This window comes from Antechinus flavipes, chromosome 2 (genome assembly GCF_016432865.1).
Source record: "Antechinus flavipes isolate AdamAnt ecotype Samford, QLD, Australia chromosome 2, AdamAnt_v2, whole genome shotgun sequence".
Lineage (NCBI taxonomy): Eukaryota > Metazoa > Chordata > Mammalia > Dasyuromorphia > Dasyuridae > Antechinus > Antechinus flavipes.
The window spans coordinates 612,486,156-612,512,766 of NC_067399.1; the positions used below are offsets into that span (position 1 = coordinate 612,486,156).

The 26,611-nt window shown below is 34.0% G+C and overlaps 1 protein-coding gene across 1 annotated transcript in view; it reads left to right on the plus strand.

The window, feature by feature from the left end:
• The first annotated feature begins 7,891 nt into the window (after nt 1–7,891).
• CC2D2B (coiled-coil and C2 domain containing 2B) overlaps nt 7,892–26,611 on the plus strand; it is a 128,238-nt gene continuing 109,518 nt past the window's right edge. Inside the window, 5 exon segments of the mRNA XM_051973820.1 lie at nt 7,892–7,919; nt 11,537–11,613; nt 20,426–20,501; nt 23,512–23,615; nt 25,508–25,703. Of these exon segments, the coding sequence (XP_051829780.1) occupies nt 7,892–7,919; nt 11,537–11,613; nt 20,426–20,501; nt 23,512–23,615; nt 25,508–25,703 (481 nt within the window).

The following is a 26,611-nucleotide window of genomic DNA, read 5'->3' on the forward strand; positions in this document are numbered from 1 at the left end:
AAGGCTGAAGGGCTGTGTATGATTTCACTTTCAGGAAAGAAAATTCAGCTAAAGTTTATGGCCACCAGAGGGAACACAAGGAGTAAAAAAATGAGGACCTGAGGTTTAGGACCTATTATCTCAGAACTAGAAGAACTTGATTACATTAATAGCTGCTAAAAATAAAACAATAAATAAATAAGTAAAAATAAACAAGTAAAGGATAAAAAACCCAACTATAGATAGATACTATAAATATAAAGAAGTTCTGGGTTCATATTTAGAGGAAGATAATGGAGCTAAAAAAAAAACACCCCTTTTCCGGTGAGAAATGTCAAACGGTCCCAAACATAAAAAATATTTTAAAAAGTAAGAGTTTGGGGAAAAATTAGAGAAAAAAAATAAGAGCAATCAAAATATATAAAGAGAATTATGGGGGAAAAAGGCAGTAAGTTTGAAATGGGAAATCAAAAACTTTAGTAGGAAGTAATTCCTTGAAAAATAGAACTGGGCAAAGGAAAGCTAATGAAGTTCTAAACCACAGAGATATAATGAAACAGAATCAAAAGAATGAAAAAACGAAAGAGAATGTGAACCATCTCATCAGAAGAAAAACTGAAATGGAGAACAGATTGGGAAGAAATAATATAAGAATAGTCATGATTTCTAAAAAAAATCTTGAAAGAATATTGGTTGGTTGGTTGTTTGGTTGGTGTCTTTTGTACTCAAAGAGGACCTAAATGGCAGTAGAAAGTTATGTTAAAGTTACAGTGTGTCTGACTATGGCTAATTAGACCAATACGAACTCGGAATGCTCTGCCACAGGTCGGACACAAAAGGTGAGGCGTACCGAAATCTTTAATTGGGAAGTGGCTAAAAGGGACAACATAAACATCTAGAAAAATAAAAAATTCAGAAAAAAGAGCAAGGGGATAGAGGGAGGAGGGGGAAAATTAGGGAAAGATTCTTGGAGAGATGAGTAGGTTGAGGAAAAGGAGAGCAAAGTAGAGTAAAAAAAAGATAAGAATAGTGTGAGAAAGATAGAAAAAATAGGAAGGAGGAAAATATACAATAAATATGTAGCTTAGAATCTGAATGGGATGAATTTACCCATAAAATGGAAACTGGTAGATTAAAACTAAATTCAACAATATGTTGCTTTTGAGAAATGCTATAAAAATGGTAACACACAAACATAAGGAATAAAGTTTATTACTTAAAAAATAAAGGGGTAATCAGGATTTCAGACAGCCAAAGCAAAAATAGATTTAATCAAAAAAGCTTGTTATAGGGTATATTTGCAAAACTACAGAATTTCTTGTTTGCCAAAGCAAAGATCTAGCAAATTTACTAATTTGGGAAAGTGATTTTGGCCAATTGCTAGTAAAATATCTGATAGTCAAATTAAGCATAATATGATGATCAGGAGTTAAAGGAAAAAAAAAAAAACAGAATAAAACTGCACTGGATTTTCAAGAATGAAAAGGCATTATTTCAATGCTGACACTATAGATGAAATAATCAGACCAGAATATCACTATGCTGATTAACTTCTACATTTAAAATAGATGCCAAGTACTTCCCAGTATCTCATTTGATTCTTACAACTTACTCTTATTATCATCCCTTTTATGTTGTTGAGAAAATAAACTAAGATTAGATGACTTGCTCAAGTCGTGCTATTAGTAGATATCTGAGGCCAAATTTAAATTCAAGTCTTTTTGACTCCAGATTTGTCACTTTATCCATAGCACTTCCAATTTGTCTTTCAAATCATCATTGAAAAAAAGACTCAAGTACAAATATGTCTCTATCAATCAGTAAACAGTATACATTTTCCAAAATTGATCTTAAATATTTGCTTTTCACAATAACTATAAGGAACTTCTGATTTATTCTCATAAATCTTTTTCAACAGTTATTTGCTATAAAATTTAGAAGCTTGCTAAGCAAAATTACTTCGATTCTATTTGTTAGATTTTTTTGTAAATATGGAGAAGGAAATAGTCTCTTTCTACCAGAAGAAGTGTAACTTAAAAGATGAAAAGATGTGTTGAAAAAATTAATGTCTGCCAAATCAGAATATGTATTTCTCTGGGAGAGCATATCTCTCTTGTATATTATAAAAACATTGAGATAGATTTATTATATCTACTAGAATATGTTAACTTGTGCTTGAAGACATGACCCATACCTATCTCCAAATCTACCAAGTCATATCAGTCCTTTGCAGGCATCCTTCTTTAAAAAAAAATTATACAGGCTTTAATCATATTCTTTGTCAGATGATCTGAATTCTAGTTTAGATGCCAATGCTTACTGGTTGTGTGGATAAATTGCATAGCTTCTTGTGCTTTTCTTTCCTTAGCAATAATTATGTCACAGGGTAGTTGTGATGAAGGTACTTTACATGTTATGTTGCTTTGTGAATGTGAATTATTACTTCTAGTAATAAATATCTTAGCCATTTTGTGTCATAATTCTTTTTTTTCTTAATAGAGTCTTATAATAACATTGAGACAATAGACATCCAGAAGGTGATCCCTCCCTTTTTTTAGATAGGTCAAGAGAAATTGCTTCTCTCCTGCCAACCCCACCTGTCCAGCCTATTCTTTATCAGAACACCATTTTTAAAAAACTATAGTTAAAACTGGATACTTATCATGAACTAATGTTGATTCAAAATGTTAGGTGACGTTATAGTAAGATTCAAAAAAATCTTTGTTGACTGTCAACACTTCTTATTACTAATGCTTAAAATGCAAATATTAAATTGCTTAATAATAAAAGGATAAAAATGAATAGATCATCATTTTTTCAAGTTGGGCTCCAGATAACAAATTCACATGAAGGGAGAAAAATGATTGCTTTTAATCTTGTTGAGAATTTAAAAATCATTTATATCAAGTATAAAGAAGAAATTGTGATATAGTTTTTTTTGTCTATGAGATAGCTTAAGACTGTCTCAGTTTGTTTAATGGGAGTGGTTCAATTGCTATGAGTATGCCAACTCCTATTCTGTTATTAAAATCTCCATGAATGTCAGGAAATGAAATTTATGTGTTAGGCAGAAGCATTTTTCTACAAATATTATTAATGCTTGCTGAGAAAATGGCTTAAAAATAATTTTTAGAATTAGGATATTGACTTTTAAGTCTATTGATACAAAAATAGTTAATCACCACTTCCTTGAACTTTGGGAAACTAGTAATATCCTTGATGAAAAGAACACTTTAATTTATAGGATCAGACTTCTTAAAAATATAGGATGCTGGTTTTTTTTAATAAGGAGGTAAAATTTGCGGTATAAATTTTATTTTCCCATCCTGAAGATTCTAAAGAATGAATGTGGGTAACAGTCCAAATTTTATAGTCTTACTTAGCATCCTGTCTATGTGCTTTGTATATATAGATACTTTAAAATTTTAAAAGTTTGAATTGAACTGATTTGTACATTATGGACTTTAAAATGTCACATAAGCATTGGGTTATCAAATATGATCCAAAGTTCCAAGTCTATTTCATAAGCCTCTAAAAAATAGCTGAGCTGACTATTTCTTTTGAGTTACAACACTGTGACTATCATATCTGATCACCTCTGTTCATATGCTCTCTTAAATTTATAGGTTTTCAGGATTTTAACAATAGTATATCAGTGAATGAAAATCTTTAAATGGAAAATAATAATTGATAATTACAGAAATCAATCTAGTAAGTGAGTTTCCTATATTGCACAATCTATATCAATATATTTTCTTAAATATGCAGAAAATGAAACCTCAAGAAAGATTTATTATGAAAAATATCTCTAAGAGAAGAGAAGATATTTTTAAAAAAAAGGTATGTAAAAAAAGAAAAGGTTTTATCTATCAAGGGCTTGCCAATTAGAACAGTGGTTGAGTCAGGCTACAAACAAAGTGGAATCATTAATCTCATGTTATCAGAAGTAAGTAATGAATGAATTTTGAAGTAAGTAATGTCATGGCATAAAGAAAATCAATACTCAACAAGGATTTATTAAGCACCAGCTTTATGCCAGTTATTGTGAAAAATAAATAAATAAATTTAGTTTATATACACAAACAAGATATAGACAGGATAAATTGGAGCTGATCTTAGTGGGAAAGTACTAGAGGAATCAGGAAAGATTTCTTGCAGAAGATGAAATTTTAGCTGGGACCTGAAGGGAATTCAGGAGGCAAAGATGAGAAGATAGGAAGAACATGTTGTTTGAAATTTATTGCTCACATCCATGCAACTGGGCAATTAGATGAGTTTTCAAACAGCAATTTAAACTCTTTAACAATCCATAAATCTAGGGTGTCTGTATCATGAATGTGGAACAGTGGAGCTTTCATGAAATGAGAATTGAAGAGGAGGGATGGATCTCAAATACACATTTATTACTCATATCAAGGTACACAATTGTATGAAAATAAGAGAGTTTGGGTACAATTTTGTATTATAGGTTCCCAACCGAGATAGCTACAGTTGTTGAGATTGAAAAAACTATGTTATTCATATATGGGGGATAGGGTCCCATGTTTTGAAAGGCAAGGGAATCCAAAGAAGAGGGAGTCAGTGATAATGTTTTTCTCAAGAAAACCATAATTACTTTTTTCAAGATAAAATAGGATAAATAGGCCCTTTATTGTTTCTAATGCAGAAAATATCTTAGTACATTGAGTTCAACTATGATCAGTTTATAGAACATAAAGCAGTGAAATAAATTGGAAAGCACATAAGGCAGATTTTCCCCCCATTACAGCAATGTTTTGTTGTCTGCCTAGATGAAGGTGGAATAAAAAAGCTGAAAAGGCCATTTACTGTGAGCTACTCATAGAACCACATAGTACCATTCCATCTAAATAGATACAGGTAAATGAAGGAAATGAAAAGAATCCTGGTATTGGGAAATTGGTAATAAGACAAGGTTGTGAGCTTTTTTGGAGGGAATGTTGAAGTTGTACTTATGCTTGGTCTCTTTATTATCTGGGGTCATGCTGCTGAGTTTGTAGGGTACCCTACTGGGCTGTCCAAGGATCTTGGGCAGTTCAGGCCAGGTTGCTGCAAGTGTTCAGCTGCCCCTGGGTCTGATCTGGTGCTTTATATAACTCTGGACCCAGTCTGCATCTAGGCAATCAGGTTACAATCTTATCCTCCAATACATAATGCTGGCTCCACCACCTATCAGAACTATAGGAAAGTTCTGCAGGTTCTAAGGGACAGATCCATAGGCCAACCTCTTGTTTATAGCCCCTCATCTAGTGCTTTGTTCTTGGGCAAAATCAGAGATTAGTGCAACAGAGTTCTCAGCCCAACGATGGTTAGAGCCAGAGAGTTGAATATGTGATCATGTTTCTTAGAATGATAGAACTGTCCCATCTCCCCACTCTGGACTGAGCTTATCAGTTGAATCTGTGATCCACAGAACTTCTGCTTCTCTTTCCCTTCTTTCTCCCCCAAAATCTTCCTGTCCTGGCCAGTTGCTTGAGAGCTGAATTCACGATCTTATATTGGAAGAACAACTTCAGTGCAGTTTCTCTCTCCTTGGATTTCCTGATCACTACTTAGTTTGGTGCTTTTCTCAAAGTTTTGCTGGAATACTTGTAGGAGGGAGCTGGGCCTATATTGCTTTCTTCTACTCTAATATTTTTACCAAGTTACCCTTCCTTGTTAAAGTGTTCATGATATCTGGTGTGAAGCTTCTGAATTTTTGCTTTTGCTTTTGTTTTCTTACCAGCCTCTTCTTATTTTCATTTCTTGTTTCCAAAACTTATTTTTCACCATATCTTTGATTTTTGAGGATCTTAACAAATTCTTTGTGAAATTTCACTACCTCTTACATAACAAAGCACCTTCTGCTCCTGCATATTAAGTATTTAATACCTTACTGCCTTTTTAGCTGCAGGGCCAACATGATGTACAAGAGTTACTATGATCCTAAGATTTGCTTCTTTTTCTGGAACAATAGCTCTCTGAACTCTCAAACTTGGGCTCACTCTTGAAGCAACCACTCATATGTATTGCCCAAGAATCTCCCTTCTCTGTCTAAAAGACTAGATTCTAAGATCATGGTGCTGAGGCATTCCAAATCCTCTATCTTCTGTATAAGGATCTGAGGTTTAAGAATACTATTCATGGCTTATGTTCTGTCTCTGACGCAAACTGACTGAAACTCTGGACCAATCACTTCTTCATTGTTTGGACAAAACTGAGGCTATAATCCCAGAAAAGTTGCTGATGTGAATTAGGAGATACGTTAGTTTGTCATCGTTGTTTATTTGTTTTGGTTTTCTAATCAAATCCAATAAATTAATTAAGCATCAAAAAAAGTAATTTTATCCATGGATTTGGGTCTAATGAGTTAGTATATATAAAGCACTTTTCAATCCTGAAAGCACTACTATACTCCTGTATTAGATGCTAGATATTTTTATCATTGTTGTTATTTTCTCAGTTTGACATATACACACATAGCTGTGTCATATACCTTTTAGGATAATCCAAAAATGTCTTGAACCACTGCTTGAGCTAGGAAAGTGTGGTCTCTATTGTCTGAACTATGCCAGAAAGAGGTACATAAATAAGCTTCTGTCCCAAAGAGCCATCAGTAACTCTTGTGGGAGAGACTGAGTTAGAATGAGTTTAAGGCCCTGGTGGAAAAGTAGAATCCAACAGAAAAATAGAATTGTTCATGGTCTACTGTGAATATAGGCTTCCATTAAATATTGAGCACTTTCTACATTTTCTGTGGGTGAAATAAAAATCATCCCCTATACAATATGCATTTTCCTTTTTTATAGTATATATTTCTTATTCTTCCTTGAATATTTGTGCAGAGCAGGTGTGACTTACATTTTTGGTCACCAAGATCTAAAATATATTTGGAGGTTTCCTAGAGTAAATTCTGAGTTATAAAAAGATAAGGAAAATTGATCTTTTATCAGTCATTCTTTAAGATCATATCCACACTATGTGAGATTAAAGCTTGGGGGTTTTGGTAGTAAAAATGTCAGCATTAATGTATAGTTCAGTTCTTCTAGTAATATATCAACTCATTTCTTATATAAGTTTCATATTTAGAGGAATAGCTTTTAAATTACTATTTATTCTGCCATTCTTCCATCATTACTATGGAATTGTAAGGGATAAATGACATCACGTAGTACTGAAGGCTTTTATGATTTGTTGGTTTGTCTTATAAATTGTTATGACTAAGACAATTTATTAAATAGTGAACAGCCTTCTGGCGATGAAGCTTTCTGTAGACAGCTGATCTGTAGACAGAAGACAATAGTTTTCCCAAGTATCTAACTCAGGGCTTTTTTAGCTTAGCCAAATATACCAAAGCTCATAGTCCACTGCACTGACATACCCTGAAAGCCCACCATAATTCTTTTGTACCCTGATGAGTTGTCACAAGATGTCTCTGGAAAGAAACTTCATGGGGAAGATTTTCCTGAGACCTGTTTTTCAGAACATCAATTATTCTGCTGTAATAAGAGTGAGCTGCTGCTGAGGTTGGCCAATTGACATTAAATGGTCCTGTGTTACTCTGTTTTGTTTTGTTTTTTTCCTTAATGGCTTATGTCTATTTCTTGTCTTTTTTCCCTCTTGCTTAGGCTACCAGCCAAGCCTATTACTTTTGTCCCCAGGGTTGCTTCTAACAGATTCCTTCCATAATATTTTTGATACTACTTTTAGGTTGATAAGCTACAGTGATCAAGTTTTGTGGAATTATATGAGGAGAGTAACTAGACATGGAATGAGGACTTTATGTAGAGTGCTTTTGTAATCAGAATGCCCAAAATAACACATGGCAGCTCTTGACTACTCAGTGTCTTTTGTTCTTCCCCTTCATACGGTATTGACCCCTTTTCCCCTTGACTTTTAATTGTATAGCTAAAAAATGGAAGTCCCTGAACAACTGACTTCAGGTAAGTGAGGTAATCATATATTTTGAAAGTTATAGAAGCCTTTATTGATGATAAAATTATTACTTGTAGTGATAAAAGGTTGAAAATAACTAAGTATATAGCATGAAGATGGCTAAAAGGTTTTTTAAAAAGCTATTTTCAGATGTGTAACAATGGATAGCGATAAACTTTTTTCACTTTAGATAGGTATAAAGTAGGAATAGAAAATGTGAATTAAAAAAAAATTTAATTTTTTTATAAAACAGTTATTCCTCCAGAAATTTTCACAGTGATCTTTTATTCCAAAAGAATATTCAATTTTAAAAATCAAATATATCTTTCACAGGTGTCTGAAGAGTCAGAATATCTTTTAGTGTATGAAAATGCTGAACAGAATCTGCTGAAAGGTAATTATGATGATGAGTGCAATTCTGATTTGCTTAGTGTTGGTCTTAAAACACATGATCAGACATCATATTCTGGGGCTTCAGTTAGGACTCAGTTCCCCTAGGAATTAGGCCCAACTGAGACAAAAATTTATGGTTACTATCAGGTAGAATTTATGGACAGGTGCACTCTGCATTATATTTTTTTTAACATCTATGATTACATAATCATAGTATTAATATATAGAAACTACCTGTAAGGAGCTCTCTGTATCATTATCAGTGAGCAACTTCTCTACAACTTATGTTCTTAGGAAACAGATGTTAACTGACCTGTTCAAAGGTGTCAGAGGTAGGGCTCAATGAACTCCCAACTTTTTGGCCTTGAGACCAGCTCCCCTTTATTCCATATTTTCTCTCCTGTATAATATTTCCCTAAACAATGTCATTTTGCAATAATGTTTTAAGACATCTTCAAACTCTGATAAAACATCCCACATGCCATAGTGATGGTTTTAAGTCAATGGCTTAAGCTCTATTTTGTCTTCTATGATCCTTTTAAAAACTTGTTTCATCATGAATTCTCCCTATCTTCAAATCCCAAAGAAAATTTTTCTTGTTCCTTAATTTGTTTATAATTTGACCTTTTATATATACTTTACATATCCATGTAAAATGTATATGTACACACACATATATAGTGAGATATTATTCTAAACTTAATTTCTGCCACATTTCTTATTAGTTTTCCCAGATTTGTTTTGAGCAGTGTGGCAAGTAAAATGCTTTTATTTTTAGTTTTCAACATTCATTTTTGTAAGATTGAGTTCCAATTTTTTTTCTTCCTCCTCTTCCTGCTGCCCTCCCCAAGACAGCAAGCAATCTCATATGAGTTATACATGTATGCTCATTTAAAATATTTTCATATTAATCATTTTGTGAAAGAAAAATAAGAACAAAAGGAAAAAATACAAGAAAGAAAAAGCAAATATTAAAACAAAAGGTGAAAATAGTGTGCTTTGATCTTCATTCAGTTTCTATAGTTCTCTTTCTGGATGCAGATGGCATTTCTATCCCAGGGCTATTGGAATTGTCTTAGATCAATGCATTGCTGAGACATCACATAATCTTGCTGTTAATTGTGTCCAGTGTTTTTCTGGTTCTGCCTATTTCTTTCTGTATCAGTTCATGTAAGTCTTTCTAGGCTTTGTTGAAATCATTCTGCTCGTTATTTCTTATAGAGCAATAATATTCCATAACATTCATATACCATAACTTATTCAGCCATTTCCCAATTGATGGGCATCCACTCTGGCAAGTGAAACTTAATAAAAAGGTAAACTGAGGCACAATACTTCAAGCAAGCTATAATTGTGTTAATAGGGACATACTACCTAACTATAAAAGTGTCAGTGATTACCTAAGTTTTCAGCCAAAGACTTCAAGGGGAAACTTGCCTTTTATAGGTTTTGAGGAGTATAGGACAAAGATCAGTGGATGACATCATGGGGTTGAGGGAAACATGATTGGTTACACAGCTAAAGCATGGGGAGATAACATGATAGGCTCAAAATTTATAGTGAGGGGCTAGCAACAACTCCCTTTCTCCCTCCTGAGATTGAAAAATGTTCATTTTTTAATCCATCTGCAAGGCCAAAGATAAAAGACCCATACTTTGGATGGCAAACAAGACATACTTTGATGGATAGCTTGGTAGTGTAAAGATATCAGACCTGCCTCCCTCATGGGAAATCACATTCCCCAAGGTTAGCAATTCTTTGAGACAAGAAGAGAATAGTGATTATTAGTAAGAGAATTGGATGTCTAAACTTAACCCAGGCCATCTGAATTCTGAACTAAATTTTAAGATAGTTCACTATAACTTAGGCAATTATAAGACAAAATCAATGAATTGTAAATAGGAAGAATAAAAAATTATACAGAATCAATTTAATCTCAACAATAAGGTTTTATCCCAATAACTGGGATCTTTGGAGTTACTAAATAGACTACTATGTTCATTTTTTAAAAAAATGTTGTATGCCTAATCTGTTCTATGTTACCCTGATTGTCTGTATTCCCAGGTTGTTGTTTTTGATAATAAATATCGCACTTATTTCTTCAGTCTCTTGACTTTGTTGTAATATTTCTTTATTATAATATTTTGTTCTTATGGAAACAGTAAATTCAGCATGCTCCATTCTATTTTTTCAGAAGTCCGCTAGAGTTAAGATTTTCTCCCTTTTATTCTATCTAAACTTTTTTCTTACAAGCTCTTATTTCAATTCCTTTTATAGTTTAAGTCTTGTTCTTATCTCTAGCTGCTCTTCTAGTTCTTGTAGCCAAGATAAGTTTTTTTCTGTGAGGATCTTCTTGTGGTTGTTTTAGGGTCATTCTTCTTCTGGATTTCCCTCTGGTGGGTAATTCTATCTCCTTTTGTTAGAATAAACCAGGATTGGGATCTGGCTTCAACCATCTAATTACTGGAGTATAACAAGTTTGTTATGACCATGTTTGGATTATCAGGTTTCAGGGCCACATGGAAGTTTGAGCCAATTTCCTTTCTTTCCTGGGCCAGAAGCTACAGGAGGCAGTTTTTGGAGCTTGAGCTGGTTTCCTCAATGTGACCCTTTCCCTGCATTCCTTCCTTTAAATTTTACTGGAGCTGGCTATACCCTTACTTAGATCAGTCCTTCTATAAATTTCTACCAGCTTCTGGTTATCCTTTGGTGTGGATTTAAATCAGATGGAGGAATTCATGCTTCTTTTTGATATTATGTATATTTCTGGGGCCATTTTAGTATTTTCTAGAGTTTACGTAGGAGAGCTGAATTTTTCTACATCCTTTCATAATGCTATCTTAGCCAGAACTTAAATTCTATCTTAACTTGGATAACTTCCAGCAACTTGCCAAGCAGCCAAAAGTAATTGCCATGTGAATTTCAATACTATTCATAAAAGGATCAACAATACAAACTACCTATATATTTGCCCAGTAAAAATATAAATGTAAGCACTTAGCTTACTTAAAAGGTTTAATTTGAAATTTTAAAATTAAAGTATCAGTGTAGACTGAAGGCTTCATGGAGGTCATGAAATTTGAACTAAACAAACATATTTGAATATTGATTTTTAAATGTCCATAAGACAAGGATCAAGCCTATGTAACTATCCTTGTGCTCAGCATTATATGCAGTTAGATATTTAATAATATATTTCTACTGCTGATTGATTTTATTAATTTTATGGTAGAATTGGGAACAGGAGAAAGCCAAAATATAATTGAAGGCCTGCGAGGGAAAGTAAAAGAAAAGCTGAAAAATGCAAAGGTAATAAATTCTTATATTTTAACTTCTAAAATGAGACACAAAACTATCACATTAGGAGGGGGATGTGGGAAGGGAAAATCCCAGGTCCTTTATTACTGGTGAAGTCTGAATCCTGTCCCTGCCTTATTCCTTTCACTATTATATTACAAATTTCTTGAGAAGGCCTAAATAGATGATTAACTGGATACAAATACAATATGAGGATGTAGAGAGCAACAACAGGGGAAATAAAAGAAATAAATAAAATTGAGGAGATAGCACTAGACATAAGCCTTGAAGGAAAGTAGGAATTTTGTTAGGGATGAAGAAAGAATTAATTCTAGAAATAGGAGGTGGTTTTATGAGCATAAAAATGCATATTATATTCAGGGAATTTCTAGAAATAATAGGAGGCCCCTCAACATTTTTCAGCAAGAGAGAGGCATAGTCAGATAATACCCTAAGAAGGTCATTTTAGCAACTATATGGAGGACGGATTAGAGAAGGAGGAGACTAGAAACCAAAAAGTTAGCAGGCAATTTCATAGTGAAGGCTAGAAGTGATAAAGACAGGAACTGGGATGGTGTCCATAGAGATACAGAGATGGATATAAAAATTGTGGAGATGGTCAATAACATTTGGAAATTGATTGGATGAGCAGAGGGTATAGAGAGGGGAGAGTCAAAATGATTCCAAGCTTAGAAATCTGAGTTACTGGACAGATAATGGTACCCTCAACAGAAAAAAAAAAAAAAAAAAAAGGTCATTTTAGGGAAGGGACAAATTCAGGGAGGAAAATAATGAATTTTATTCTGAACATGCAGAGTTTCAGCTGCTAAGAAGAACCAATAGATTCAGCAAAGGATTGAGATAAAAAAATTTATAAATACATGACTAAGTTAAAACTAAAATATACTATATTGAATATATGAAGATTTCTCATTTTTTGATTCTTAGTAAAGAATATTTTTGCTTGAAATTAAATAATTGATATTTTCCTAAAATATTGCTAAACAGCAAAATGCCCATTTTGATGTTTTTATGTGAAAAAAGTGACATAATTTTTAGATAGTAGGTTCTCAAAGTTAGACTTGAGATTCATGATTGCATTGATATTGGCACTATACCAAGGTTACAAATTGCAATCTATCCATGCTTTCCCATCTTGTATGATTCTTGTTCTCCCTTAAATCTTTCATAAAGAGATCATCCAGTGAACTAAGGATCGGCAGGATAAACAGGATGCCTGATGAGTTCTCCTCACTTTTGTTACATAATTGATCTACTTTGTTTTCTTATTATAAATCTTTGCTTTCTGCCACTTGTTCTGTAGGTTCTTTTCTAGTTTATAATAACATTTTCATATTCTTTAGATAATTCTCATCTTTTCCAAGGACCTACTTCAAATGCTCTTTAAGAAATCTCTTTTTAATATAGTCTCTAAGATTGGGTGTCTGTGTGTGGTGATCACAGGCTTCTTTGATGTCTTGACAATAATCTGAAGATCATGGAACAAAATTAATTGCTTTGTTAAAACTTTGAAAAAATCTCATAGTTAAGATATATTCAAATAATCTTCCTTGATAAAGGGAAACTTTTAAGGTTGTGTTTTGCTGTACTGATCAAATGTGTTTTTATAGTCAGCAAACAATTTACTTTTCTTTATGCCTTTCAGTTTTGTATAACTGTAAAGATGAGGTATGTGAAAATTTTCCTGCTCAGCAATCTTTGTCAAAGATGCTCTTAGTATATGTGTCAATTACTCATAAAAATTTTGCAGAAATGGGAAAGTAAACATAGGGTCTTACAGATATTCTCTCAATCTCTTTTTTGGGTTAATTATAAGATTTGGTGTGTATTTTTTTTTTTGAGATTTTAGTCCCCTTACCTTTCCTGTTACCTTGAAAACCAGTCCTACCATGTCTTCAGAATTTTGTCTTTTCCATCATTGACCACTGTGAATTTGTTTGATCTAGTTTAGCATTCTTTCCATCTTTGTCTTGTTTAGTGCCATATTTACCTTCTTATATTATGCATGTCTGATACTATGATGTTAAGATTTTAAATGTGATGGCTTTTCTGTCATTAAAAAGTTTGTTTAAAAAAATCTTAATACAGTTTCTCTATTTTTCATACTGTCTTCCAGATTTATTTTAAATGCCCTCAGAATTACTTAGTTGAGGTATATCTCTCATTAAACTTTATTTAAACATGTTTTTTTCCTTGATTACATAGTTCTTGCTCTTTTATGTGTAAGGGTGGGAGTAACCCAAGACAATTATCCCACCTGATTTAAAGTAACTAATAAGATGTTGCAATGTGATGTGTCAGAGAAGAACACATCTCATTATTTGCTCTGTGTGAACAAGGGCTGGATATATCTCTAGGAATGATCAGAAGTCTACCTGAAATATCTGATCATATCCTATATATATTCTGTTAAACAGAAGATCAGTTCAGACCATGGAGATTAGAATATCTGTTTGGAAAGAGATGAAAAAGCAAAATCTCTGAGAAGGAATCCTTGGGGAGTGGGGGCAAGTGAAATGGAAGGAGGAGTAGAATGCCTTAGCTTCAGTCCTATAAACTTTGAAGGGTTGAGAGGATTTGGATTTTCTAGCTTTGTAATAATGCACTAACAGCTTTTCTGGAAGAGTTGATTATGGTGTCAACAATAGCAGCCAAGGGCGAATTAAATACAGATTCAAAGTTCTACAAAAAGTCCAATAGAAAAGCAATACCAGACCCAAGGAGAAGATCTTGAGAATTCTAGTAAAGTTCTTCCAATACTTTTGAAGATCTTGAGAATTCTAGTAAAGTTCTTCCAATACTTTTGATTTACTAACTCCTTTGGCACATATGCTTGCTAAGCTTGATGTTAAAAAATGTTTATAATCACAATTTTAAATTCATAGAATTTTTATCCTCAGAGAGCTTCAAAAAGAGTAATGGCTGACTTAAGTCAACAATATCATTGATCATAACAGTAGAAGAACCTCTCTTAGTTTTCATTAAACAATCTACTCAAAGACTTCAAATTGTGAATAAATTGATTACAGTCTCACTTGGAAATATATTTAATTTGTAGTCTGACCACAAATATGCCACTTCTTGGAAGAGCCAAAGGAAACCACAAAGGCATAGCTTAGGAGAACTAGGCCTAAGTTAATAATGGCTAAATAGGGCTGGCATCTTGTCAAAGGGTTGGTCTTGTGTAGTGTTCTTGATGGTTTTCTGGAGGTATTGGGGTAGCCTTCTTTTTAGTAGAGTAATCACATGAGAATAATCAGGTATTAAAATCCAAATACTTTATTATCTCCTTTGCCTGGTACTCAGCTAGCTTTCTTGTGGCCTTCAGAGGGGACTTGGTTTCAGTAGAGAAAATGCAGGAGGACAGGCCAGAAACCACAAGGCTGATGAAGATGGAAATGAAACTCTTTCTCCTTGGCTCCAAGAGCTTGAGCTCCCACCTCCAAGTCCACTTTTCTTCTCTGGCTCTCTCTCCAAGCTCTCTGAGTCTCAGTTTATATGCTCTACATTGAGTATAAACCAATTGTTATATCACTAGGAAACCATTATTTGTTGTAAGATTAAATCAATCATACTGAACTTAGAGAACTATTAATCACCATGCTAAACTAGATAATCATTGTCTCATCAATTCCACTCAATTAGCACCTTGTAAGAATACTTGTTTCAGAGTTCTGGTCCATAAAATCTCCTGCTTTTTTTTGTTTTGTTTTGTTTTAGAACATAAGGTGGTCACACCCCACCTGGACTTCTAAAGGAGGTGAGAATCCCAAAAAGGAAGTGATCATGCCTTCCCTGACTCCCCAGAAAAAGGATGAAAACACCAAAAAAGGAGGTGATCATGCCCTCCCTGACAACTCAGGAAGGGAGATGAAAACAACAAAGGAAATGGGTAATCGAATCAGATTAGTAGGTTTCTGAAGGGTCTCACTTGAAACAGGTATACATAAATCCAACCTGAGAGGTATTACAAACAAACAACATGAACCAATGTAAGGAATTATACATGTCCTTAAGTCCTAGAAATAGTCCAAAACCAATTTATTGTCCATTACTTCACTGTGTAGGGAATCTAATGAATCCTGCAAGTTTTGAAGTCCTGCAATAGTCTCATCAAGTGTTAGGGAATCCAGTGATTCCTGAAGATTTTGAAGTCCTGTATCAGTCTTATCATGTCTCAGAGAATCCAGTGATTCCTACTGGTTTTGAAGTTCTATAACAGTCTCATTATCAGCCATGCTCTTTCAGCGCAGATGTTTCTTGGGTCTTCTCTTTATTTTGAGGTTTTTCCTCTGTTTCTGTCTCTCTCTGATGGACAAGATGAATATGGCTCATCAGCACCCATCTGATTCCTTCAACTGTAGAGATACAAGCAAACCCTCTCCCCTAAGCAGTTAACCTATCGGGTCCCTTCCATTCACTACTTTCTGGATCTCTCCACATCACCTGGTGATTATCTAAAGATAGTGGAGCTGCTCGCACTGGACACTGCCCTTCTGGTGGGTTATAAAACCAGAGCCAGTGCATCTTTATCGAAAATAATGATATAGAGAGCTAAATTTAGAAGTTCTCTAGGGTTACCTGGGGCAAAACCCAATAGGAACACTACATAAAGATAACTTGGCTATTAAATAATTGGCAATGGATTTTTGAAGAAAAAGTTTATAAGTTGATCCTTTAAGAGGAATCTATCTTTACAGATGCATCCAAACTAACATTTGTGCTGTATACTCTCATTATTTAACTATAAAGAGAGTAGTCAGAACTCCCTTTCAGTCCACTCAGCAGAATGAATTGTATGCAATCATTCTAGCTCTTATTATCCAGGAGATATAAATATAATGTCTGATTTGGCCTATTCAGTAGGTGTGGTACAAAGAATTGCCACACTCAAATTGCAGCTTCTAATATATATCAGTTCTTTAAGGAATTTCAAGAGCAAGTGAGAAAGCATCCTGGTAAGATTTATATTTTGCATGTTCACTCTCATAGTGGACTTCCAAGTCCTATTTTTGATGGAAATCCAAAGGCAGATAGCCTTCTGAGAATGTTGGCCAATACTCCTTTATTTCAAGAAGTCCAAGAATCTCATTTTAAATATCATCAGGCGGCTTGAGCTTTACATTTACAATTTTGGATAACAAAAGAGGAAGCTAGGAGCATAGTAAAAACCTGTACGGCTTGCCTTCCTTTCCATGCTCCTACACTCCCTCCAGGGAAGACCCTCATGGTTTGAAACCCAATGAAATCTGGCAAATATATGTAATCCATTATAAATCTTTTGGCCGCCTGTCTTTTATCCATGTTGTAGTAGACATCTTTTCAGGATTTACTTTTACAATACCAGCAGCCAAAGAGACAGCCTGAGTGGTCACTGAATTTCTTATACAAGCTTTTGCAATCATGGGTGTGCCACTAGCAATAAAAACAGACAATGGACCTGCATATACTTCTAAACATTTTGCACACTTTTGTGCCAAGTATCAGATTTTACACACCACTGGCATACCTTTAATTCTCAAGGTCAGGCAATAGTAGAGATGAGAAACAGATTCATTAAAACACTCCTCCAAAAACAAAAGAAAGGGCGAGTTACAGGTAATCCTAGAGAACTTCTAAATTTAGCTCTCTGTATCACTAATTTTTACATTTTTGATAAAGATGCACTGGCTCTGGAAGACAGGTTTTATAACCCACCAAAAGGGCAGTGCCCAGTGAGAGCAGCTTCACTATCTTTAGAAAATCACCAGGTGATGTGAAGAGATCCAGAAAGTGGTGAATAGAAAGGACCAGATAGGGTAACTGCTTGGGGGAGAGGGTTTGCTTGTATCTCCACAGGTGGAGAAGGAATCAGATGGGTGCCAATGAGCCATATACATCTTGTCCATCAGAGAGAGACAGAAACAGAGAAAAACCTTGAAACAAAGAGACCTAAGAAACATCTGACACTAAAAGAGCAAGGCTGATAATGAGACTGTTACAGAACTTCAAAACCAGCAGGAATCACTGGATTCCCTAAAACATGATAAGACTATTGCAGGACTTCAAAACTTACAGGAATCATTAGATTCCCTACACATGTGAAGTAATGGACAATAGATTGGTTTTGGACTATTTCTAGGACTTATGGACATGTATAATTCCTCACATTGATTCATGTTGTTTGTTTGTAATACCCCTCAGATTGATGGATTTATATATATCTATTTCAAGTGAGACCCTTCAGAAACCTACTAATCTGATTTGATTACCCATTTCCTTTGTTTTCATCTCCCTGAGAAGTCAGGGAGGGCATGATCACCTCCTTTTTTGGTGTTTTCACCCTTTTTCTGAGGAGTCAGGGAAGGCATGATCACTTCCTTTTTGGGATTCCCTGACTTGAGAAGTCAGGGAGGGTGTGAGCCCTTTATGTTCTAAAACAAAAGAAAGCAGGAGATTTTATGAACCAGAACTCTGAAATAAGTATTCTTACAAGGTGCTAATTGAGTGGAATTGATGAACCAATGGTTATCTAGTTTAGCAGGGTGATTAATAGTTCTCTAAGTTCAGTATGATTGATTTAATCTTACAACAAATAATGGTTTCCTAGTGGTATAATGATTGGTTTATATACTCAATGTAGAGCATATAAACTGAGACTCAGAGAGCTTGGAGACAGAGCCAGAGAAGACAAGTGGACTCGAAGGTGGGAGCTCAAGCTCTTGGAGCCAAGGAGAGATTCATTTCCATCATCATTACCCTTGTGGTGGCTGGCCTGTCCTCCTGCATTTTCTCCAGTCATTTGTATGAGAGTTGTTGGCAGACGTCCCACAAAATCAGCAAAAAGTTCATCGGGACCTTGCTCTATTTTCGTGAAGGCTTTCCTTCAATCTTGCTTTTCTGGGAGGGAGCTCCATGCTTTGATAGCAGCCGCAGCAATTTGCTCATATGCTGCTATGGGGTAATTAATCTGTGCTGAAGTGTCTGCATACTGACCTTTACCAGCTAGTTAGTCAAAGGTGATTTGTATATTAACTAAAATAGTAATAAAATATTATTACATAATATTATATTACATTATATATTAATACTAATATAATATTACTAATGCAATAATATGTAATTAATATACTAATTTGTACATTAACTCCAGGTTGCCTATTTCATTGGGCTTGTATTCTACATAGTTCACTGTACTCTGAAAGCCACAACAAGTTTTGTCCAGGTTCTAAACATGTCCTTGCTATAGATTTCCAATACATTTATCAAATCAGATATATCCTGTTCTTTTTTAGCTTTTTTTAGCCTTTTGTAATCTTGTCATAGGCTGCTTCATAGATGATGCTGATTGTGTCACTGCCCCTATCCCTCCTCCTCCTCCTGCCCCTATCCCTCCTCCTCCTCCTTCCACCCATGAAGGATTAATTGAGGGGGGTAGGTCAGGGGTTGGGGAAATGCCTAAAGGCTCCTTCTGTGAAGCACCACATTCCTTAATTTAATCAGAATTGTACTTACCTCCATTCTTACCTGATTCTTCATCCTTTTCACCTAGTTTGTCAGTATCCTCCCCCTCCTGTTCTTTCTTCCTTTTTCTTATTCTAATACTTAATAATTCCTTAATGCCAGTTATGTTAAGTTATAGGTATAAAATGTTTCTTTAGGAATTGATTCAGGGCCATTATCATTGTAGTATTCACATAGTTGCTCTCCTACTAATTTCCACTCATCTAGATCTAATTCTTTTTCCTTTTGAGAACCAAGGAGATGTGTATTGTAATGTTTCTAAAAGTTCAATGATCTGCTCCCAAGTTACAATCAAACCTTGGCTTTTAATGAGTTTAACTATGCTTTTTGACACATTTTCCTTGAAGTGGAAAACATTCCTTTCCAAACATTTGTCCCATTTCAGCTGAAATACTAGTTTAGCCCTTTACAAAGTTTCCTCCTTGTCTATTTTTGTACTTACCCTAATTTCTGGGTCACAGATGTAGGTTCTTAGTCCCACATTCAGGCACCAAAATGTAGCCTTCTGGGTGGTTTTCTGGAGGTCTTTGGGCTCCTTTTTTTTCAATAGAATAATCACCACAAGAATAGCCAGGTGTTAAAGTCCAAATCCTTTATTATTCCCTTTGCCTGGGGCTCAGCTAGCTTTCTTGTGGTCTTCAGAAGAGGACTTGGTTTCAATGGAGAAAATGCAGGAGGACAGGCCAGACACCACAAGGCTGATGAAGATGGAAATGAATCTCCCTCTCCTTGGCTCCAAGAGCTTGAGCTCCTGTCTCCAGTCTGTTTGTCTTCTCTGGCTCTGTCTCCAAACTCCCAGCTTATATGTTCTACAATGAATATAAATCAATCATTATATCCCTAGGAAACCATTATTTGTTATAGGATTAAATCAGTCATACTGAACTTAGAGAACTATTAATCATCATGCTAAACTAGATAACCATTGTCTTATCAATTCCACTGAATTAGCACCTTATAAAAATCCTTGTTTCAGAGTTCTGGCCCACAACAATCTTTTATTACTTGGACAGTTGCCTGATAAACATCTCATTAGGTCATTACATAATAAGGAATGGAAGAAATTGAGGGAATTAGAAGAATTGGATGAAAATGGATGAAATGGAAAAGAGTGGAAGAATTCTCCCTTGTCAAGGGCTCTACATTCATCCTTTGTAAAATTGTCAGCCAACATAAAAATTACACTTACACTAACTTGTTCTTGCCTATCAACATTCTGTCATCCTGGAATGGGGTGTTCTCTGTCCTGGTCCAGGTAAATTCTGATACAAGAGGCATAGCTTAAGATTGAAAGGAATAGTTCAGCAATGAAGCATCAAGTAGAGACAAGGAATGCAGGAAAAAGCTTATTGATGACTTGCACCCATTAAACAAAAATATGGGCATCCACCCCTACCACATCCTTCTCCATTGTCTTTTTTTTTTTTTTTTTAGGCTTTTTGAGGTCTATGCCTGGAAAGTAATAATTCAGTTAGTAAATAACTACTACAAAGCAGACACGGTGCTAAGCACTAGATATGAAAAAGAAGGGAAGGAAGAGCACAAACTCTGCTAAGTTCCACCACTCTGGAAAGGCTTTGAATATAGCAGGCTACATTTTTTCTAAGTACAGTGAAAATCATAACCAACAGGCTGCTCACTTAGTGATGAATTCTTTGTCTATAACAACCTGTTAGCAATATTGCCTCACAAAATGGTAAGAATCAGTGGGAGAAAAAAGCACTTTTAAAGAAAACTTACTGTGGCAATTAAGTAGTCATTCTTATAGCATTTCAGAAAGCAAGTGGGAAAAGGACAACTACAGAAAAGTATTTGTAAAGATTTTTATAACAAACTTTTCACTATCATTGATGGTAGAACTACCACATTTGTATCTTAGTGTTATAGTCTACAGAGAAGAAGGTGCCAATAAAGAAAGCCAAGATTTTGAAAGTAGATATGTGCTAGAGGTAACACCATTTGGAGGACATTGAGGGATTGATTTCAAAGATGTCAGAAAGAAGGTTGGGTACCCAAAACTCAGAAATCAAAAAAAAAAAAAAAAAGACTAAGAATGATTGACCCCTTATGCCTATTGTGTCATCTTTACAAAATTTTTATGAAAATAATTTGCATATACATTAAGGACAAGAGAAGAAAAAAAGACAGGCTTCTACAAATATAACAATTCACATATTTGTAGTCACATGATTTATTGAATAAAAATAATACCATGCACTGTTCTAGGAATGTAGTATACAAGAATAAAAAAAAACACTTCCTGCTGTCTCAGAGTTTAAACTATTGGGGAGATAAAAAATCCACATATAAACACATATTGAATAAATATATTTTTAAAATGCCAAATAGTTCAAAGACAGAGGGCATTAGTATTGGAGCTATCAGAAAAAAAAAAAAAAAGCTTCCTGTAAAGATAATGCTTGTAGTCTTGAAGAAAGCTAGGTATTTTACAAGTTATAGGTGAGATGGAGTTGCATTCTAGGCATCAGAGAAAAGCAGTGGAGAAGCATGAGCAGTGTGTGTGAGGAACAGTAACCTTGGCTAGACCATAAAGTATGGGAAGGGGAATAATACAGAACTGCATGTGTAGATTGTGGCCAGGTTGTTAAAGGCTTTAAAAACCCAACAGAGAAGAGAGGCAATAGGAGTTTCTGAAGTTAATATTGAGTAGGGGAATGATATGTGCTTAAGAAAAATCACTTTAAAAACTATGTGGAGAATGGATTAGAATAGAAAAGAGACTTGAGGTAGCAAACCAATATGCTATTTCTTGTAGCAAAGATTAAAAAAGAAAATAGAGATAATTAAACTCAATCAACTCAATCGGTAATAGATTAGAGAAGAGGGCCCTGGACAGAGCCTTAGAGGATGACCATAGTTGATGAGTGTTAACTAAATGATGATTCAGCAAAGCAGAGAAATCTTTCGAGGTCAGACAGATGGAAGAACTAGGAGAGAGGAGTGTCTTGAAAACCTAAAGGGAGAGTATCTAGTTGGCAAGGCTTATAGCTTTGGTGTCATCCACAGCTCCACTCTGATTCATCTCACATATTCAAGTAATTGCCAAATCTTACCATTTTTATTTACAGTTCTTAGATATGTCCTCTTGTTTACATTTACACAGCTATCAAGTAGGTAACAAGGTGGATAGATCACCAAGCCCAGATTTAGGAAGAACTGAGTTCATACCTGGTCTTAGACACTTACTAGCTATATGACTCAATTGTAAAATGGAAATAATTACCCACTTTCCAAGGTTGTTGTAAAGAACAAATTAAATAATGATTGTAAAACACTTGGCACAATACTGGCACAGAGTAAATAATATGTTAGCTATTGTCACTATTATTACCATTCTAGTTCATATCCACATCATCTCTCATCTAAAACTATTACAAGTAGTAGGTCTGTCAGCTTTGTTTATTCCCACTTCAAACCATCTTCTCAGCTCCCAAAATGATTTTTCTAAAAAGAAATTCTGACCATGGTGCTAGTGATCCCTGTTACCTCTAATATTAAATAAGAATATAAATATAAATATAAACATAAAATCATTTGTAAGATCTTCAAAACTAGCCCCATTTTCCCTTTCCATTTTTCTTACACATTAATCCCCTCCATACACACTATATTCAAGCCTTACCAATATTTTTGTTGTTTTAAACACACATTTCTTCTTTTTCCAATCTCCATGCTATTGGTCTGGCTGTGTCTAGTTCCTGGAATGTTCTAAAACTTCTTCTCTACTTTGAGGAAATAGCTGGTTTTCTTCAGGACTCAGCTCAAGTTCCTTTTCATGCATGAGGCCTACCTTTTCTGGGTTGTAGTAGCTGCTAACACCTCCCCTTTCAAAATTTATTTCATAACCACGTTATATGGAATTTGTTTGAAATATGTATATATTGTTTATGCCTCAGTCTGCCATAATAGAAGTCTCCTCCTTGAGGACAGAGATTATTATACTTTTATCTTTGTGTCAGAAGTGCCAGTACTGTTCACAAATGAGTTATCTTTTTTGATTTCCATATACCTTTTGGACCATCATGCCTTTGTCTCCAGTGTTCAGAAAGCTCTCTTCACTGTTCTCAGACCTGTTGAAAATTCTATTCCATTCTTTAAAGTTCAGCTTAAATGGTACTTTCTCCACAAAATCTTCCCATTTCTTCTCCCTCGGCTGCCCTGGATTTTTGTTCTTTTCTTTTGCACTTAAATATTGTTTTCTACTAAACCTATTTGTGTATATATCTGATAAGCTTCATTATAGTAGAAACCACATCTTAGCTTATCTTTATATCTTTCCAGCCCAGTCACAGAACAAGAACTTGAAGATTTACTGAGTAAATGTTGAATGAATTTGTTTTAATATTGTATTCAGATTATTTTATTTCAATCCACAGCAAGAAGTCTTACCAGATGAAGGTCTTACATTTTTTATTATGAGTGGTGAAGAATGCTCCGATTTCCAAGCTTTGAACCAAACTGCAGAACAGGTTAAGTATTTTATTTTTTAAAGAAATTTTACTATTATTTTAAATATGATGGGGGAGAATCAATTTTTATTATTCAAATTTTGTTCTTTGTATCTGGGAAGCTGTTTTTTAGGGAACCTTTTAGGTAGTGGAGCAAAGAAAAATATTTTTATCCTTTGTCAGTTATCAATTTTTGCTAGTTGGTTTATGTGTTGATGAATGGCAAGATAAGTTTAACTGCTGTTATCTTTATTGCATACCAACAGCTCCCTTAAAGACAAGCCACATACTTTTTCTAGAAAAAAAGCACTCTATTATCTTTTATTCTTTTATGTTAAGGAATTTGAAACAGATTGTTGAGAAAAAATAGCTGCTATAAGGTACCAAAATGTTCTGTAATGCCATATTTATTTGAAGTATATTACTAGTAGAAGTAGCCTTAGCAAAGAATCCTTAAAATGTATTGCAGACAGGAAACAAAATTAAATTTCTGATAATAGAGTCTATTGATGAGTTTGTGTGGCAAATATATTTTCTAAGAATTTGTTTATAAAATAAGTTCTTAGAAAATATATTTGCCACATAAACTCATCAATAGTTAGTGGAAAACTGGCTAGATTCAGAGTTAGTTTCATATGGCTTGGGTTCAAATCTCTTAAATTTACTAGTGTAATTTTTCCTTTTCTTGCTCAGTTTCCTTATCTATAAAATGAAAAAGTATGACTTCTATATTCTTTTTCAAATTCTAAATCTATAATCCTTTTGGTGATTCAAATACCATAAAATTTAGATTTGAATGGAACACTCTGTTCCTTAAAACCCACCTTCACAGAATCTTGGAGTTGGAAAAACCACAGAAGTCATGTAGTGTATTCTAATCTAATTTAAACTGAACAAGAATCTTCTCTACAGCATATTTAATATAGCAGAGTAAAACAGCTTTCTTCAGGCAAGATTTGCTCAAAAAAAAGAGGCAAAACCAAAACCTCCCAACCTTTAGAGGATAAAATTCTATACATGCAGAGATATGTATGTATGTGTTTATATTTCTCTCTGTGTGTATATACAAAATCATATATGTATATAATATGCATAAATTAATGTAGACTATGTACATATACTACATCGGTATATATGTGTATATAACAAAAAAATTATGTGGGGAAGAGTCAGGATGACTGTTAGATCCAGGCTTTCCCACAGTGTCTGAATTAAAACATCCTATCATAAACTATAAGAAATGAAACAATAATATGAATTTAAGGGTTACTTAAGGGTCACTTAGATTGGACTGACTTTACCATCTAGATAATTTTTGTCTATTTATGGGAATGTCTTAATTTTTAGGAAAAAAAGAGAGAATGAAAGTATAGAGTTAAATGCTACTTATTTCAAGCAAAATAGAAGTAATTAGAAGCTGCCTTATATACCACCAAAAAGTGATCATTTGGCCTTTACTGAAAGATCTCAAGTGGGAGGAGCCATATTACCTCCTAACTTCTCCATTTCTACTTTTGGAAAGGTCAAGTAATTAGAAAGATTTTCCTCATTTTAACCCTAAAATTTTCCATTTCCAAATGCCATTCATTGATCCAGTTATTTGCATTGAGCTTTGATAGGTTGAAATTCAGCAGATAAAAGATGAAAAGACATTTTGTACTTAGAGGAGATAATCAAAAATACAGATAGAGAAAAGCTCTAGACACATTTGAAAAATAGAGAATAGATCAGTGTAGCTAGAATAGAGAGTTTGCGATATAGCATTATATGAAATAAGTAGAATGGCATCACATTGTGGAGGATCTCAAATGCCAGGCAAAAGAGTTTGAGTTTGGTAACAGAGCACCTACTTTTCATGAATGTACAATGAATTTGACAAATATAGAATTGATTTTCTTCTTGACATTGAACAGAGATTAAAAAACGATAGTTATGAAAAACATGCTGCATTAAGCAATTTACAAAACTTTATGGAAATGGATGATGAAAAAATCATGGAGGAAGTAATTTTTCCAGATTTACTTGAAATAACATCTTCTGAATATAAAGATGATCAAATACGGATTGAAAAAGAACAGGAATATATTTTTATACCAAGCAGCTCTCCAGGTACTTTGTTTTCAAGTAAAAAATTAATATAATTAACAAAATCAAGATTGCTTTGTATGGTATATCAAAATCTCATGGTTAAAAAAACATAGTGAAAGTGAAATATATGATCTTTTAAAAATAATTTTTGTGAAATCCTCTTAACATAATTTTTGGGAAGAAATTAAATGTCCATTTTATGAGTATGATTATATATTTGTATATGACATTTTTAGATGTTTATTTTCTGAAGAGTTCTATCTTTCCATTATTATATCAGAATCAGTTTTGTTCTTTGTATTTGATGAGGAAATAGCTTTGTTTTAAAGGTATACCAGAATGTCCACTGCATCATTACCCAGAAGAAAAGGATAATTCAGTTAAGAATTTTTTTTAAGTGCTTACCATGTTCCAGACTCTATGCTAAGCCTTTGAGATACAAGGAAAGGAAAAAAAAAAACAAACAAAAAACAACAACAACAAAAACAACAACAAAAAGCAAATAAATTAAAAAAACCTAAATCAATAATTGGTCTTAAAAAGCTCACTCTCTTGGAGGAGATAACATGCAAATGGCTATGTATAGATAGGATATATATATATATGTATATATATATACATATATATATATATAAAATGGGTAAAGATAAAAATGCTAAAATTTAGGAGGACTGGGAAAGGAATCTTGAAGGACTGGGAAGGAAAGTTCAAATAGAGGAGAAGAATATTCAAAGGCATGAAGGATAGCTAGTGAAAATATTTAGAGTTGGGAGTCTGATGCAAAAAAGAGCAAGAAGAGTGGTGTCACTGTATTGAAAAGTACATAGAGGGGAGTAAGGTATAAGAAGATGGTAAATGTAGGAAGGAGATAGGTTATGAAGTACTTTAAAGGCCAACTAGAAAAATTTATATTTCATCTTGCTGGTAAT